This window comes from Chlorocebus sabaeus, chromosome 17 (assembly GCF_047675955.1).
Source record: "Chlorocebus sabaeus isolate Y175 chromosome 17, mChlSab1.0.hap1, whole genome shotgun sequence".
Taxonomy (NCBI): domain Eukaryota; kingdom Metazoa; phylum Chordata; class Mammalia; order Primates; family Cercopithecidae; genus Chlorocebus; species Chlorocebus sabaeus.
Window position 1 is genome coordinate 44566977 of NC_132920.1, and position 18778 is coordinate 44585754.

The window sequence follows — 18778 nt, forward strand, 5'->3', positions numbered from 1 at the left end:
CTCGTGCCATGTCCTGAGAAGTCCCAGAGTGAGAGGATTTTGAAGGGAGGAAATAGCTCAGCTGAACTTTAAGCTTTGTAAAGTCACAGGCAAAGTCCTCTTAGGAGTGAAAGGTTTGGTGATAGATTGGGACTTGATAAGAGTGGGAAAGATATTATTCGCTTGTGATATGAAATTTGAGAGGAAATGGATAAAAAACTGTCTGAGTAGCAGTCCTGCTGCTAGATGGTGGGAATTTGCATCGTTTATAGTATACAGTCATATCAACAGGTTCTGCATCAGCAGATTCAACCAACTGCCCATAGTAAATATTCAAAAAGGAAACAACAAGGCTGGGTGTCATGGCTCACACCTGTAATCTCAACACTTTGGGAGGCTGAGGCGGGTGGATTGCTTGAGGCCAGGAGTTCGAGATCCGCTTGGCCAATATGGCGAAACCTTGTCTCTACTAAAAATACAAAAATTAGCCAGGCGTGGTGGCAGGTGCCTGTAATACCAGCTACTTGTGAGGCTGAGGCATGAGAATCACTTGAATCTGGAGGTGGAAGTTGCAGTGAGCTGAGATCGTACCACTGCACTCCAGCCTGGGTGACAGAGTGAGACTCAGTCTCAAAAAAAAAAAAAAAAAAAGGAAAAGAAAAGAAAAGAAAACATCAGTATAACAACAAAAATAATACAAATAAATATATAACAACTATTTACAAAGCATTTGCATTGTATTAGGCATTACAAGTAATCTGGAGATGATTTATAGTACAACATACAGGAGGATGTGCATATGTTATATTCAAATACTACACTGTTTCAGATAAAGGATTTGAGCATCTTTGCATTTTTGTATTGCGGGGGTCCTGGAACCAATCCCCTGTCAATACCAAAAGATGACTCTATATGTGTGAAGCATGATACTGTGTAGGTGGAATAGTAGTCAGTCTAAAAATGTCCTCAAGAATCAGAGAAGTTTGACTCTTATTTCTTACAATTTTCTCATTACTAGAGGTTACATTGCCATCTATTGAGCTTCAGTGCTCTATGAAATGATGCATAAAGAAATATGCATAATCTTTTCATTGGACTTTTTATTTTTGTGGCTGGATGAGGTACATAACTGTAGGAAATGATAACAGAACAAATTGACTTTCATGACGTGTTATTAGTATAGGCAGAGTGAAGATAATGGGTACTCGTCTCTGTCTGACACTCACTGGTTTTCAGGACTCCCTTACTTGTAACTGTGGGTGGCTGGGGAGTTATAATTCTTTTTCATTTATTCACTCAAACATTTATTGAGCACCTGCTTTGTGCCAGGCACTGTTATGGATGCTAACAAGATGAATAAGAACTGTGAGGGGAACCCACAGAAATTTTTGAGGGCGTTCTTTGGGTTGTGATCACCATTATATTCATCAGTTTTTCTATGAACAAATCCTTTGGAAAATTATATTGAGATGCCTAATACAATGTACAGTGCTATACAGCTCACTTCAGATCCTAGGTCTTCCACTTAGTTCACAGAATGTGAACTGTGGGTAGGGGCAAGCAGTCTAGTACAGGGGTTAGGATCTCAGGCTTTAGTGTCATAGAGCTGTAATCAAATATGAGCCTAGATGTTTTCTTTTTTCTGAGACAGAGTCTCTGTTGCCCAGGCTGGAATGCAGTGATGTGATCTCGGCTGACTACAACCTCTGCTTTCTGGGTTCAAGCAATCCTCCCACCTCAGCCTCCCAAGTAGCTGGGATTATAAGAGTGCACCACCATGCTCAACTAGTTTTTGTATTTTTGTAGAGACAGGTTTCACCATTTTGACCAGGCTGGTCTCTAACTCTTGACCTCAAGTGATCCACCCACTTTGGCCTCCCAAAGTGCTGAGATTACAGGCATGAGCCATCGTGCCCGGCCTAGATGTTTACTTTTTATGTGATCATAGGCAAGTTTAACCTTCTCAGCCTCAGTTTTCTCAACCATAAAATGGGGATAATAAGGAATACCTATGCCTGTTGATTGTTATAGGGATTAAATGGGATAACATGTATAAGGTGTTGACATAATCCTCAGTGCAAGGTAAATGCTCAGTAAATGTTAGCTGTTTTAAAAATTTATTTATAATCTAGAAAACAAAATAGGGCAGGATGTATTTTCAATAATATAATTAGATGGTGATATCTCTGTGTTGCAGGTGCTAACTGCAGTGATTTTCTGGAATCTAAGGGATGTTTTGCCAAGACAGCATCCTCTGGCAAAAGTGTCAGTTCCTCATCTTCTGTGGAAACAGGCCCAAGTGTCCGTGAGCCTCCAGGCCTCCCCAGAGTGTCTGCTTACCTAGAGTAAGTAAGGGTCTGGTGTAGAGCTGTCACTGTTTGGGGGATATTCTGACCAAGAAGCCAACAGTCTGAGAGGTAGCATGGTATGCTTGGCAAGAGCATGGATTCTGGAGCTAGACTGTGTGGGTTCAAATCCCGGTTCTGCCACTTAGTATCCGTGTGAATCTGAGCAAATTACTTCACCTCCCTGGGCTTCAGTGTTCTTATCTGTAAAATGCTGATGATAGTTTATAGGATTGCTGTGAGGATTAGTTGAGTTAATACCTGGAAAGAGCTTAGAAGACTTCCTGGCACACAGCAAGTTCTGTGTAAGTGCTTGCTATTATGAAGTTCAAAAATAAGTGAAACTATGTATTTTTGGGATATGTACATATATACATGGGTGGTAAAACTTAAAGAAAAGCAAATAAATGATTATCGTAAGAGTCACAATTAGGATAGTGGTTACTTTTCCTGGAAAGGGACACACACAGATGGTTTCTGGGGAGTGGGGAAGAGAAGGACTGGCAATGTTTTGTTTCTTTTGTTTGGATAGAGACAGGGGTCTCGCTCTGCCACCTGGGCTGGAGTAGAGTGGTGTTATCTTGGCTTACTTTAACCTCAAACTCCTGGGCTCAAGCGATCTTCCCTTCTTGGCCTCTCAAAGTGCTGGGATTGCAGGTGTGAGTCACAGTGCCGGGCTAACGTTTTGTTTCTTGACCAGGATGTTGGCTTTGTATTTAGTTGTAAAACTGTCTTTATGCTTTATGTACTTTCCCTGTTTATATTTCTTTTCCAATAAAAGGTTTGAAATGCTTTTCTAATAATTTTTGTTACAATGAAAGTAATTTAAGCTTATTGTAGAAAATTTGAACAGATGAAAACAGTATTAAAAATAAAAGTCACGGCCAGGTGCGGTGGCTTGCACCTGTAATCCCAGCACTTTGGGAGGCCGAGGTGGGCGGATCACGAGGTCAGGACATCGAGACCATCCTGGCTAACATGGTGAAACCCTGTCTCTACTAAAAATACAAAAAATTAGCCGGACGTGGTGGCGGGTGCCTGTAGTCCCAGCTACTCCGGAGGCTGAGGCAGGAGAATGGTGTGAACCTGGGAGGTGGAGCTTGCAGTGAGCCGAGATCGTGCCACTGCACTCCAGCCTGGGCAACAGAGCGAGACTCCGTCTCAAAAAAAAAAAAGAAAAAAAAAGTCACATGGCCGGGCATGGTGGCTCACACCTATAAACTATGCCCAGCTAATTTTTAATTTTTTTTTTTTTGTAGAGAAAGAAAAAACTATTATAGTTTCATACAGAGTAGTTTCACTGTCCTCAAAAATCCTGTGTGTTCCATCTATTCATCCCTTCCCACCCCTCCCACCCCATGGCAACCACAGATATTTTTACTGTCTCCATAGTTTTTTCTTTTCTGGAATGACATATAGTTGGAATCGTATAGTATATACCCTTTTCAGATTGGTTTCTCTCAATAATATGCATTTAAGTTTCCTTCAGGTCATTTCACCCCTTAATAGCTCATTTTTTCAATGCTGAATAATATTCCATTGTCTGGATGTACCATAGTTTATTTATTCATTCACTTACTGAAGGACATCTTATAAAGGCAGCTTTTTCACTGAGCAATATGTGGAGAGAATTTTCTCATACCTGTGAGTGTTTTTCAAGAACACAGTTTTCAATGACTACAGCGCTGGAATGTCAGATGAATAGACCACAATCTAACCAGTGACCTATAGTTTTAAAGAGTTGCTATTGTAAATAGTGCTGTAATGCATATCCCTCTACATTCGGCTTTTGCCCATCTCTGGTTATATTATAAAAGTAAATTCCTAGAAGTGGATTTATTCAGTCAAAGTTAAGGGAAGTTGCTCAAGTGATTCTTTATATAATAAAATCTGCTCCAAGTGGACTTGCTGCCCCCAGCACTAGACATGGAAGAGACTGGCATAATCCTTAAGCTCTGCCTCTTTAGGTCCTCTGCAACAGATGTATACCACTAGCAGCAGCAGTGGGTCCATGTGTTGGGAGGGAAAGAAAGCCCAGACTGTGAAGTTCACATCCTGTGGGATGGGGAACTGGGTGATTGCGCCAGTTCTGCATTCCTAATTCCCACCTAAATAAGTCCCCTTTATCGCTCATGATACCTGGGTTATGGAGGACCTAACTCAGTCAAAGCGTGCGTAGCCAAATCTAAAGCTCCAATCTAGACATAGCCTCAGGCTTTAGGTTGATAAATTGAACTGCTTTCTAGATATCTCCACCTGATGTCCCACAGGCCTCCAAACTCAACGTGCCTTGACTGAACTTCTCATCACCCATCCTCACAAACTAAATCCTTCTGTGTTCCTTGTCTCAGTTGATAATCTCGGTATTCATACAGCCCCAAAGGTGTAGATTGACAGGTCATACTTGTCTCCTCAGCTCATCCAACTGGGGATCAAGCCCTGAAACACCATATAAGTCCATCTCTTCTACTCCATCTGTATTACCGTGGTCCCACTCAAGGCCCTGATCATCTCTCACCTGGACCACTGTAATACCTTCTTGAATAGTTATTTATTGGTGCACAACAAGTCACCCTAACTTAGTGACTTAAAACAACAAACATTTATTATCTCACATTTTCTACAGGTCAGGAATCTGAGTATAACCTAGGTGGGTGCCTCTGGCTCAAGGTCTCTCTCACAAGATTGCAGTCAAGGTGTTGGCCAGAGCTGTGGGCTTATCTGAAGACTCAACTGCCGGGGGTGTGGATCCATTTCCAAGCTCACTCATATGGTTGGTGGCAGGATTCACTTCCTCACAGGCTGCTGGGGCTGATAGTTCAGTTTTCCACTGGCTGTTGCCCACAGGCTTCCCTCAGTTCCTTGTCTCTGCAGAGGGCAACTCACAACATAACAGCTGTCTCTCCTCACAAGCAAGCAGGAGTGCACACAAGAAAAAGCCACAGTCTCTTTGTAACCTAACCTGGGAAGTGACATCCCATAACGTTTACTATTTTCTCTTTGTTGAAAGTGAGTCAGTAGGTCTAGCCTATACTCAAAGGGAGAAGATTACAGGAGGGAATAAATGCCAAGAGGCAGAGATCATTGGCAGCCATGTCAGAGGCTGCCTGCTACACTCTCCTAAATGGACTCCCTGACTTAAGTTTTATATTCTCAAAGTTCATTCCTTTTATAGCTTCTAGAGTTTTCTAACCACATGTGACCATGTCATGTTCTTGCTTACTATTATTTAATGATATCCCATTAAAGTTTGATAAAAAAGAGTCCCCCCTCATATGAACTGCAAGTTCTCCAGATCTGTCTCCTTCTCTTCTCCAGTTTTATCTCCAATACTCCTGCCACAACCACATCAAATGTCATAATTTCCCTGATGTTTTTTCCTTCTATGCCTTTGCTCACATTGCCTCCTTTGCTTGAAGTGGCTTTCTCCAATGGCTTGCTGTGTGCACATATTGTAGAAGCCGCTCGGCTTCCACTGACTTTCCAGTGGCGTCATCTATGCTATTCTCCTTTTCCTGGGGAATTGATTTTCACTCCTTCCTTACCAAGTTTTTTTTTCTTTTTTTTGGATGGAATTTCACTCTCCTGTTGTCCCGGTCGGAGTGCAATGGCACCATCTCAGCTCAATGGAAACTTGGCCTCCTGGGTTCAAGTGATTCCCCCTCCTCAGCCTCCTGAATAGCTGGGATTACAGGTGCATGCCACCACACCTGGCTAATTTTGTGTTTTCAGTAGAGTCGAGGTTTCACTATGTTGGCCAGGCTGGTCTCGAATCCCTGACCTCAGGTGATCCACCCACCTCGGCCTCCCGAAGTGTTGGGATTACAGGTGTGAGCCACCATGCCCGGCCCTTCCCTACCCAGTTTTTAAATATTTTAACACAAGGTCTTGCTATGTTTCCCTGGCTGGTCTCAAACTCCTGCCTACCCCATTTTAATGAGTATTCTGAATAGGAGCTACCATCATCTTACTTGTCTCCACTTCCTGATTGTGATTGATTTAAGGGAGAACGTGTGATCTAAGCTGAGCCAGTGAGTCCTTCCCTGAAATTTTTCACATTGGAGATAGGGGTAAAAATTGGTTGGAAGACATGAGAATTTGAATCTGGGCTGTCAGTGGCCTTTTTGCTCTCGTGAAGAAGCTCGTCTGCAATTGGCAAAAATGAAGCCAAGGTGTCAGGATAAGCAAAAGAGAGTGACAGTTATGAGACATTGAACCCCAATTCCAGTTGTCCTCAGCTGTACTCTCGTGATGGAAACTAACACACCTCCAAAATTGCTTATATTCTGAATCAGGGGTGGGGGCACTGAGTTATTGGTCCTACCTACATCACAGGATTGTTAGCAGGGAGCAGACAAGACGAGCAATATGAAGTTGCTTTGATGCCATTTAAATATGAGTGATGCATTGTTATGAAAAAAGATCCTTTGACTTGATAACAGATCATTGTACCTGAAAACACTGTCCAAGGCCAGGTCTCAGACACAAAGCCATTTAAACCAGAAGTGATTGCATTTTCTGCTGACACCTATAAAAGTTTGTTGTGGGTCTTTATAAACTGCTAGGAAGTTCAGCGCTAAACATAATGCTCTATTATTGTAATCATTTCAGTCTAGGTTTGTTTTTGATTATTTATTCATCTTATCTATATACTTATTGATTTTTTATTTACATTTAATGGTTTTATTAAACATGCCTTTTTGGTAACAGATTTATTTAAACATAATTCACATACCATAAAAGTCACCCACTTAAAGTGTGTACACAACTTGATGGCTTTTAATGTATTTGTCAAGTTGTGCAACTATCACCACAATCAATTTTAGAACATTCTCATCACCACAAAAAGAAATCCATACCCTTTAGCAATCATTGCCCGGCACCCCCCATCTTTCTGTCCCTCTAGTCTGAGACAACCATTAATTTCCTTTTTGTCTCTATAGATTTGCCTGTTTTGGACATGTAATATTAATGGAATTATCAATATGTGGTCTTTGGTGTCTGGCTTCTTGCACTTAGCATAATGCTTTCAAGGTGCATACATGTTGTAATATATATCATTCCTTTCTAAAAATTGTGGTAAAATATATATGGCACAACAGTTGCCATTTTATCCATTAAAAAAACGTTTTTAAAGAGATGGGATTTCACTCTGTAGACCAGGCTGGAGTGCAGTGGCATAGTCACTGCTCACTGCAGCCTCCACTTCCTGGGCTCAAGTGATCCTCCCTCCTCAGCCTCCCAAGTAGCTAGAACTACAGGTGTGCACCACCACACCTGGCTAATTAAAATTTTTTTTGTAGAGATGAGGTCTCACTATTTTGCCCAGGCTGGTCTCAAACACCTGGGCTTAAGTGATCCTCCTACCTTGGCCTCCCGAAGTACTGCCTGCCTGATTTTATCCATTTTAAGTGTACAATTCAGTGGCATTAATTACACTCATAGTGTTGTGTAACCATCACTATTGTCTATTTTCAGACATTTTTGTCACTCCAAACGGAAACTCTATGACCATATAGCAATAACTTGCCATTCTCCCCTCTCCTCAGCCCCTGGTAACCCGTAATCTACTTTCTATGAAATTACCTATTCTAGATATTTCATATAAGTAGAATCACATAATATTTGTCCTTTTGTGTCTGGCTTATTTTACTTAGCGTAACGTTTTCAAGGCTCACCATGTTTTAGCATGCATCACTACTTCATTCCTTTATTTTTTTCTTATATTTTTGAGACAGGATCTCACTTTGTTGCCCAGGCTGGAGTGCAATGGCGAGATCTCTGCAGCCTCCACTTTCTGTGTTTAAGCGATTCTCCTGCTTCAGTCTCCTGAGTAGCTGGGATTATAGGCATACACTACCATGCCTGGCTAATTTTTGTATTTTTAGTAGTGAGGGGGTTTCTCCATGTTGCCCAGGCTGGTCTCGAACTCCTGAGCTCAAGTGATCCATATGCCTCAGCGTTCCAAAGTGTTAGGATTACAGGCAGAAGCCACCATGCCTAGCCACTTCATTAATTTTTAAGGCTGAATAATATTCAATTGTATGTATTATGTACCACATTTTGCTTATCCATTCTTCTCTTTATGAACACTTGGCTTGTTTTCAGTTTTTGGCTATTATAAATAATGCGGCAAAGAACATTCACATGCAAGTATCTGTTTGAATCTCTGTTTTCAGTTCTTTTAGGTGTATACCTAGAAAGAGAATTGCTGAGTCTTGCGGTAATTCTATGTTCAACTTTTTGAGGAATCACCAAATTATTTTTAAACACTTTAAAAAAATCAGTAGAGATGGGATCTCACTATGTTGTTCAGTCTGGTCTCAAACTCCTGGACTCAAGTGATCCACCTGCCTCAGCCTCCCAAGGTTTTGGGATTACAGGCGTGAGCCACTGAATGCCCATCTTTTCAATAAGTTTCAGTCCCCTTAAATTGTGAATACATAAATGATATGCTCAAGGACTTTTTATAGATGAGTAGTCCCAGTTCTCACAAGTGAGGGCAATTCTAGGGTAAACTATGTGAGATCAGGCTGTAACTACCAGTTTAAACACGTGGAAGAATCTTTCTGCTTTCTTTCCAGCACCACTGCTGACTTGGATCAGAAACCCTCCTCCTCACATTCTGGTTACTCCTCGGAAATGTCATTGCCTCAAGTCCAAAAGGATAAGTATCCTGAGGAATTCAGCCTGCTTAAGTTGCAGACAAGTAAGTCACAGACCCTCCTCCACATGCCTCTGTGCCCCAGGTCTTTTCAGAAGTCTACCATACTGTTGACCACCATCACTGAAGGCCCACAACTGTCAAGCATTTGACATACTTTATCTCAAAATTCACAACACCTCTGCCAGGAAGCTATTATATGTTTTTCAAAAATACAATGCCTTTATATAAAACCCATTAAAATACTGCAGAAAGACATTAAAATAATATAGAAGTATATAGAGTATAAAAACCCTTCCCCAATGTTTTCCAACAATATCCCTATTCTGCCTCATAGCCGTGAAGAGTTGATATATATTTTTCCTGTATTTTGAAATGTATATGTGTGTGTGTATATACACACACGTGTACATATATAGATGTAAAATAAATGGGTTAGTATACAAACTGGTATAAATAGATCATGGACCTCTTTCTGTGCCGATACATACAGATCTATGTGGCTAATATAGACATACCCATTTTACAGAGGAGGAAACTGAGGCTTTGAGACATTCAGTCATCCATAAAGCCACATGGCCAGGAAGTAGAGCGATGGGATCAGAACCCAAACTTGCTTGCCTCAAATCCTGTGCTCTTCTTGGCTATCCCAGAGCCCACATTTCTCAAGCATCCCTAGAACTGCTAGGGGATCTTTTATTCTTTAAAGTCACTGTTAGCAATCTTACAGGAAAAGTATCAGATGATAAAACAAAGGCATTGCAAGGTCCAGAAACTAGCCTGAGGTCTCACGGAAGCTTTTTCTCATTTGAAATGATCACAGGTACATTTCCCAGTCTCACCGTAGCGCATGTGCGTGCTATTGTTGCAGCCAATACCATGTTTCATCCACTTGAGGTGCCATGTGGATGGCACTGGCCTAACCATTTGCTGGTTGATGGCATTCTATTTTTCCTACACAGTTATCAGAGGGAAGATTGTATCATAGGTACTTGGAAGACTGTATCTGAGCTTCCCAACCAATACTCAACTGCCAAACATAAAGTTGGCTTTATTTTTGAAGGAGAGGATGAAGAGGGCAAACAAGCAAACAAAAACAAAGAAGGCCTCTTAGGTAGCTCTCCCCCCACTTCCCTTCCTTTTGTGTCTAGTCCCACAGAGTTTCACACTGTCTCTGATGTAGAACCAAGGGATTGATTATACACATTAATTAAAGTTGTATAGCCAGATAGTGCCTGGGGAGTTTTCATCGCTTTTTGTCATCCAGTTGCATTATGAGGCTGGGAGCAGCACTAATGGAAGGCTTTGGTGTCTTGCAGAAGATGGGCATCGTCCTGAGTGGACGTTTTACCCGAGGTTTAGCAGCAACATCCACACTTACCATGTCGGAAAGCAGTGCTTCTTTAATGGACTCTTCCTCGGCAACAAGAGGTCTCTGTCAGAGAGGACGGTGGACAAGTGCTTTGGGAGAAAGAAATACGGTGATGTTTCTTTCTGGGTCTTGACTGTGCAGTCCCCGAAAAACTCTCAAGTTTAGTGATTCTATAGGCCTTGCGTTCTGTAGCTGGGGGCAGCCCTGTAGAGTCACCGTGTTCCCCTAGTGCAGCCAGGAAGACAGAAAAGTGAAGGGGACAGTTGGCAGGCTGTACGTTTTGGCAAAGAACTCACAACAGATGCTGATCCACATTTTCTTTTTTCTCTGAATTTCATAAAATGCAAATGTGACATTTAAGTCATCAGATAAGTTCTCTCAGATCCTTATTAATAGAAACCTCCATTGAAGTCTGAAGAAAAGAATTTATGTTCCAATTAGATGCTGCCTGGCATACACATTTAAATTGTACTTTATATTCTCCACAAGGAAAACATCCCATAACCCTCAGCCTGAAGTGCATGTTTTTATTTTATTGCTGATTTAATTAAAAGCTATTGAAATGAGTATATATCTACCTGTGTATCTATATCTCTTTGGTTTGTAGCTCAGTGAGTTATTTGCCCCAACCTACTCATAATAGACTTACTGAAAGACCCTCAAAAGTTGCTGAGTACCAACGGACCATTTATGACACATTTTTCTATATAAATCCCTGTGTAGGAGGCAACCATTGCTCCCGAAATAAATAGGATTGCTGTAGCAGGAATACAAAGAGAAAGAAGTAGACTGTTCTCAGTTTTGAGTTTTAAAATAGACTTTTAAACTCACAGCAGAGACAAATAGTTTTGAGAATTGAGGCTTTTATTTATTTGGGTAGAAAAATACATGGAAAGCCATACTAAATGAGCTGGGAGAGTGGTCATTGATATGGGAATCTGTGAGGAGTCCTGCACCTTGCACTTTTTTTTTTTTTTTTTTTTAAAGACAAGGTCTTGTTCTGTGGCCCAGGCTGGAGTGCAGTGCCACCATCTTGGCTCACTGCGGCTCTGAACGCCAGCCCCCTAGCCCCAGGTTCAAGCAATCCTCCAACCTCAGCCTCCAAGTTGCTGGGACTACAGGCATGTGCCACCATGCCTGGCTGATTTTTCTATTTTTAGTAGAGACAGGGTTTCTCCATGCTGCCCAGGCCAGTCTCAAACTCCTGGGCTCCAGTGATCAGCCAGCCTTGGCCTCTCAAAGTGCTGGTATTACAGGTGTGAGCCACTGCAGCCAGCCTACCCTGCACTCTTGAGCTGCAAGTACCTATCACAAGTAAATGGGATTATCATAATGACCCAAATCTTAATCTTCACTTATCACTGCCCTCCTGGCTCAAAAGTAAGCCACCTTATCCTGACCTACCTACCTTCCTTCCTTCCTTCCTTCCTTTTTCCTTTCCTCCCTCCCTCTCTCCATCCCTTCATTTCTTCTTTCCCTTCTTCCTTTAGGGTTTTATAAATACTGAGTAAATGCCATGATATATTTATGAAATATTTGTTGACTATATAGAATGAAATATAAGATATACTTATATTATACTTGTGTTCTTTTACTCCATTTAAGACATAAAATATTAACTTTATATTTGAAGCCTCCAATATCCTCTTCCCTGAATATTCCATCTTTCCTCCCCCAGCTCCAGTGGTAATCCATATTTTTTTAAAGAAAAACTTATCAGGTAAATTTTCAAACAATAGCATAATGAAATCCGATGTACTCATCCATTTAGCTTCAATAATGATCAATACCTGGCTAACTTGTTTCATCATTACCCCTCCTCCCAGGGATTATTTTAAAGCAAATTTCAGACATCATATTATTTCATCTCTAAATATATCATATGTGTCTCTGAAAAATAAGGATTATTTTATTAACATAACCACAATTCCATGTCCTAATATCATATTTAAAAAAATCAACAGTAATTCCTTAATATATTCAGTGTCCAAATATCCTATTATTTCATAAATGCCATAATTTAAAAATATTTTGTTTGTTTGGATCAGGATTCAAGTAAGGCCCACAGATTGAAATTGGCTGGTATGTGTCTTAAGTTTCTTTCAATATATAGGTCCTCCCTCCTTTTTTCTTGCAATATGTTTGGTGAAGAAACTAGGCCTTGTCCTGTAGTGTTGACCATGATCAGGACTTTGCTGATTACATTACTTGGTATCATTTAACAGGTTCCTCTTTCCTGTGTACTTCCTGTGAAGTGGTAGTTGGATCTACAGGCTTGATTCGTTTTAGTATGATTACTTCTTAGGTGATGTACAGTGACTTCTTTAAACATCAAATGCAATGGTCTTTTTCCATTTCTTCTCTTCCTTGATCTCACTGCAGCACTCGATACTGTCAGGCTTGACACTGGACACTTCTTCCTTTGTGAAATTCTCTCCCCACTCTTTCTTTTTCTCCCTTCTTTCCTTCCTTCCTTCCTTCCTTCCTTCCTTCCTTCCTTCCTTCCTTCCTTCCTTCCTTCCTTCCTTCCTTCCTCCCTCCCTCCTCCCTTCCCTCCCCTCCCTCCCTCCCTCCCTCCCTCCTCCCTTCCCTCCCCTCCCTCCCTCCCTCCCTCCTCCCTTCCCTCCCCTCCCTCCCTCCCTCCCTCCCTCCTCCCTTCCCTCCCCTCCCTCCCTCCCTCCCTCTCTCTCTCTCTCTCTTCTTTCTTTCTTTCTTTCTTTCTTTCTTTCTTTCTTTCTTTCTTTCTTTCTTTCTTTCTCTCTCTCTCTCTCTCTCTTTTTTGACACAGAGTCTCACTGTGTCACCCAGACTAGAGTGCACTAGCATGACCTCAGCTCACTGCAACCTCTGCCCCCTGGGTTCAAGCAATTCTCATGTCTCAGCCTCCTGGAGTAGCTGTGATTACAGGCATGTGCAACCACAGCCAGCTAATTTTTGTATTTCACTAGAAATGAGGTTTCACCATGTTGGCCAGGCTGGTCTCAAACTCCTGACCTCAAACACCTGCCTTGGCCTCCCAAAGTGCTGGGATTACAGGTGTGAGCCACCACTCCCGGCTGCTACTCATTATTTCTTGGATGAGATGAAGAGGCAGGCTTAGGGACTGCCAACCAGCTGCCATTTTAAACTGGAATGCAACTCATTATTATATAAAAAAATCAATCAAAATATCTTTAAATAATGGTTGAATGTGATCCATCAGCCATAACCAGGATATTGGCAGAGTTCCCTAAAGGCCTAGTTGTTGCCATAGAACAAAATGCCACCTATGATTGTAGGTGGTAGGGAAATAGGTCTGAAAATATAATTTTCTATTGTGTAGCTCTTCCTACAGTATTGCATATTGTATTAGTCAGAATAGGATAGATTCTGCCGCAGTAACAATCCCTGAAATTTCAGCAGCTTAAGCACTAAAGTTTGCTCCTTTCTCTTATAAAGTCCACTGTGGATCCAGCAGCTCTCCAGGGCAGTTCCTTTCCAAGGATCCTGTCTGCTTTTATCTGTGACCTTTCCATCTCAACCTGTGGCTTCTAAGATTGCCATAGAAGGGGAAAGAGAAAATGCTGGAAGGTTTTTCACTTCAGCTCCTTAAATGCTTCTTTTTAAAGGTGGTACATATCATCTCTGCTCACAATCTATCAGTCAGAACATGGCTCTACCTAAGTGCATTGGGGCACTGACATGTGGGGCAGACTAAGTTATTTGGTGAACAGTTCACTCCCTCATATGGTTATTTGTCTCTAAATGTATGTGTCCCATTTTCTACCTCCTGAATGCCTTTACATCCAGGAAATTGGATGGTCTGTATAAAAACAAACAAGCATTAGAACTGATCGTGCGGTGTTATGGGTCCATCAGCTATTGATGCATCGTGGCCAGCACTTTGGGCTGACACCTGTCTTGGTGAGCTATCCAGAAATTATACCAAGGCCCCATATGGTACCTAATGGCTTAAACAAATGTGTTATCTCAGAAGTGTTGCTTGGGAGGTTTTCCCCCTAAAAGTAACACCTTATGCAGATACCACACCATTGGCTCTTTTTCTTCCTCCTGATGTTATCTTGTGATATTTTATGATAGTCTATTTTTTTTTTTTTTTTTTTTGAGACAGAGTTTCACTCTTGTTGTCCAGGCTGGAGTGCAATGGTGCAATCTCGGCTCACTGCAACCTCTGCCTCCCAGGTTCAAGTGATTCTCCTGCCTCAGCCTCCTGAGTGGCTGCGATTACAGGCATGTGCCACCATGCCCAGTTAATTTTGTATTTTTAGTGGAGATGGGGTTTCACCATGTTGATCAGGCTGGTCTCAAACTCCTGACGTCAGGTGATCCACCCACCTCGGCCCACCCAAAGTGCTGGGATTACAAGCGTGAACCACTGCACCTGGCCACCATAGTCTATTTCTGGTGTTCTCCTTAGACCACCTATATCATATTCAACTTGTGAGTTTATTAAAAATGCTGGTTCTGGGAGCTACTAGAGATCTTCTGAAACAGAATTTCTTGGGTTAAAGGTTGCATTTTAAACAAGTTTCCTAGGTGATTTTCAGGTGTGCTAAAATTTTGGAACCACTCTTCTATAGTATATGGCATTTACTGCCTTGTAGTGTTACCTTCATCTTTACAAATGTCTCCCCATCTAGATAAGATTCCCTGGGGAGAAGTTTATACCTTAGCTATATAGTAATCATACCTTCCAGAGTAAAAAATAATTGGGATGAGGGGTATTAGGTTCTGATTTCAAATAATAATAATTGCTACTATTTCTTGAGTGCTTGTTATGTGCTCATATCATTATTTAGTATTCATGATAACTCTGCAAAGTAGCCATTTGAAATAAACAGTTTATACATGAGGTTACAAAGGCTTAGGAAGGTTAAATAAATAGCTCAAGGGCACAGAACCAGAAATTGCAGGAGTGAGTATGAACTCAGGTGCAACTGACTCCAAAGTCCAAATCCTTCCCACCACCTCTTGTTAACACCTGACTCTTGTCAGTGCCCTGGTTTGGGATTCAAAAGGTTTTGGATTTACTGTATGCTTAGTTAATTAATTAATTAAAATTTTGAGACAGAGTTTCATTCTGTTTCCCAGTCTGGAGTGCAGTGGCATGATCTTGGCTTACTGCAACCTCCGTCTCCTGGGTTTAAGCGATTCTCCTGCCTCAGCCTCCCGAGTAACTGGGATTACAGGCGTGTGCCACCACACCCAGCTAATTTTTGTATTTTTAGTAGAGACAGGGTTTCACTGTGTTGGCCAGGCTGGTCTAGAACTCCTGGACTCAAGGGGATTCAGTATATATTTTAAACTTCCACTCTCTCTGCTTTGAATCCTCAGCATCTCATACCCAGCAGGCACTCGATGCATGGGTGTAGCTGCGTGGGTGTGTTTCACTACACAGAAGAGCTAATCAAAAGTGTAATACAGTCAGTTATTGAAAAGGTTTTTGAAAGAGAAAGATAAAAAATTAAATACTACGCTAACCCAAGAACTCCCATCTGTCACGCTGATGGCTTTTCCGAGTTAGCTAGAAGAATCTGGGTGTGTGGCAAAGATGGAGGTCATGCTTCCAGCCTTGTGTCCCTGCTTCCGAGCCCAAGGGTGGTGAGTCTCGTAGTCCAGGCTTGTTCTCTTAGGAGATGCATCTGGTGTCAAGTGTGTGGGTTATTTATTTTATTTTTAATTTTAAGTTTTTAATAGGCCATTTTAAGGACTTTAGGTATGTGGGTTTAAATGATCACCCTGCACTAGGCAGATGCCTTCCACTCCCGTAATTAGTTTCTTGTTCCCGGGGCTTTAGCAGGGGCTGAGCTGGGTGTACAAGCCTCTGCTGAGTAATCTTGCTCTTCTCCAGGAAGCCACCTCCCACTGCTGCATGGCCCCAGTCCTTGAGGCAGAAGGAGCAAGACATCCTTAGTTGGTTTCCTTCCCAGACCCAGTCAGAGAGGCAGAGCCCCAGGGACATGTGTTTCTTGGGCTTCCTAAGACTCAGGGATTCAAAGTGCACTAATGCTCACGAATCAAGAGATTATTAGGTCACAGATTTTTGGATCATTGCAAAGAGACCTCTGATTCACCTTATATTTTAAACCAAAGCACTCCATCTGAGTCTAACAATTCTTTTCCAGGGTGAGGTAGTTATAACAACACTTTTTGGAAAATGTCCCAAACAGGCTCATCTCCTTAAGGCAAGATAATCACAAACAGAACTTTGAGAAACTTCTATGTAATTTATAACAAATTACTAAAATATCCTATTTCTATTGTCATGCCAATACTTACAGCAAATCTGTGGATCATCTTCAGCCCTTGTATGATTTTGTTTTCAAACCTTCTCCACAGATATTGATCCCAGGAATGGAATCCCAAAGTTAACTCCAGGGGATAATCCATATATGTACCCAGAACAGAGTAAAGGCTTCCACAAAGCAGGATCAACGCTCCCACCAGTGAATTTTTCAACGTAAGTGTATGTTAATACTAGCATTATATAGTTAACTTTAAAGGAATTGTGTCTCTCTACTACACAGAAATTATATTTTAAAAGGGATAGATGTCAACAAGATGTGATTGGATGAAAATTCCTTGAAAAGCTCATCTTTAGTTAATTAGTGTCTGCACAGATGCATGTGTATAATTAAAATTGCACACAGGACTTGGACTACAAAAAAGCGGTTGTTAATTTTGTTCCTATCTCTATTATCACAGATTTGAAAGCTTTTAAATGTTCATACTGAATCAGATTGTTGGCCATAGTGACTACTATGTGGGTGGACTTAAACTTGGAAATAAACTTAGACCAAAGTGATGGAGAAAAATGGGAGGATCATTACATTAAAAGAAAAATAGTTGGTGTATTACTTTTTTTTTTTTTTGAGAAGGAGTCTTGCTCTGTTGCCCTGGCTGGAGCGCAGTGGCGTGATCTCGGCTCACTGCAAGCTCCGCCTCCCAGGTTCACGCCATTCTCCTGCCTCAGTCTCCCAAGTAGCTGGGACTACAGGTGCCTGCCACCATGCCCGGGTAATTTTTTGTATTTTTAGTAGAGACGGGGTTTCACCATGTTAGCCAGGATGGTCTCGATCTCCTGACCTTGTGACACACCTGCCTTGGCCTCCCAAAATGCTGGGTAGTTGGTGTATTACATTTAAAACATTGTTTTAAAAAAATTAACCATGTGAAATATAATGATGCTGACTAAAAATGATCACAACTAAAATCTGTGGGCCGGGGCGGTGGCTCACGCCTATAACCCAGCCCTTTGAGAGGCCAAGAGGGGCGGATCACCTGAGGTCAGGAGTTCCAGACCAGCCTGGCCAACATGGTAAAACCCCGTGTCTACTAAAAACACAAAAATTAGCTGGGCACGGTGGCAGATGCCTGTAATCTCAGCTACTCAGGAGGCTGAGGCAGGAGAATTATTTGAACCTGGGAGATGGAGGTTGCAGTGAGCCGAGATTGCAGCACCACACTCTAGCCTGGGCGACAGAGCGAGTGAGACTCCATCTCAAAATAAACAAAATAAAATAAAATAAAATCTGTGGGCCAGGCACAGTGGCTCATGCCTGTAATCCTAGCACTTTGAGAGGCTGAGGCTGGAGGGTTGCTTTAGCCCAGGCGTTCCAGACCTACCTGGGCAACATGAAAAAACCCCTTCTCTACAAAAATACAAAAAATTAGCTGGGCATGGTGGTGCATGCCTATAATCCTAGCTATTTGGGAGGCTGAGGTGGGAGGATCACCTGAGCCTGGAAGGTTGAGGCTGCAGTGAGCTGAGATTGTGCCACTGCACTCCAGCCTTGGGGACAGAGTGAGACCCTGTCTCAAAACATAAATAAAATAAAATTTGCAGTTCTTACAGTTTTGAAGTCCATATTTGAAAATTAAAATCGGAAAACAGGACATTCTATTGAATGCAATGATGTATTGATCTTTTTGCTGTAGATGGCATACCAGTTTTATGATCGCCATTTCTGTTTTTCAGAGTACCTTATGAAAAGAAATTTGATACATTTATTCCGCTTGAGCCTCTTCCACAAATTCCCAAGTGAGTTCTCTTACCATGTTTTGTGCTATCCCATCTTTATGAAATATCAATTATTTTATTATTTCTTCCTGCGGAGGAGCAGGTAGATAACCAGAACACAGGGCCCTTTTGAATCTCAGCAGAAAGGTGGGGCAGTTTGTAAGGAAGGCATTTGGATAGACACTCTGTAGAGTCTGCAGTTGGGATGGTCACATATTCAACAGACGTAACTGACAAACTACCAGATGCCATGTGTTGTGCTAGCCATGCACGATAGGAGAGTTCACATGGAACAAAAAGACAGGGTTCCTGATTCCTAGAACATGAGTATTTTGGGAAAGAAAGACACACACTTAAATGATTGCAACTGGGGAGAATGGTTAGAGTTTCAAGAGGCA

General features: G+C 41.7%; 1 protein-coding gene across 1 annotated transcript in view; it reads left to right on the forward strand.

Annotated features, from left to right (window-relative positions):
• The window catches only part of SPATS1 (spermatogenesis associated serine rich 1), a 32400-nt gene that overhangs the window by 7422 nt on the left and 6200 nt on the right, over positions 1 to 18778 (forward strand). The window contains exons 2-6 of the mRNA XM_038006138.2: positions 2177 to 2324; positions 8909 to 9033; positions 10308 to 10469; positions 16700 to 16820; positions 18339 to 18401. Coding sequence (XP_037862066.2) covers positions 2177 to 2324; positions 8909 to 9033; positions 10308 to 10469; positions 16700 to 16820; positions 18339 to 18401 — 619 coding nt within the window. The remainder of the gene's footprint in view (positions 1 to 2176; positions 2325 to 8908; positions 9034 to 10307; positions 10470 to 16699; positions 16821 to 18338; positions 18402 to 18778) is intronic.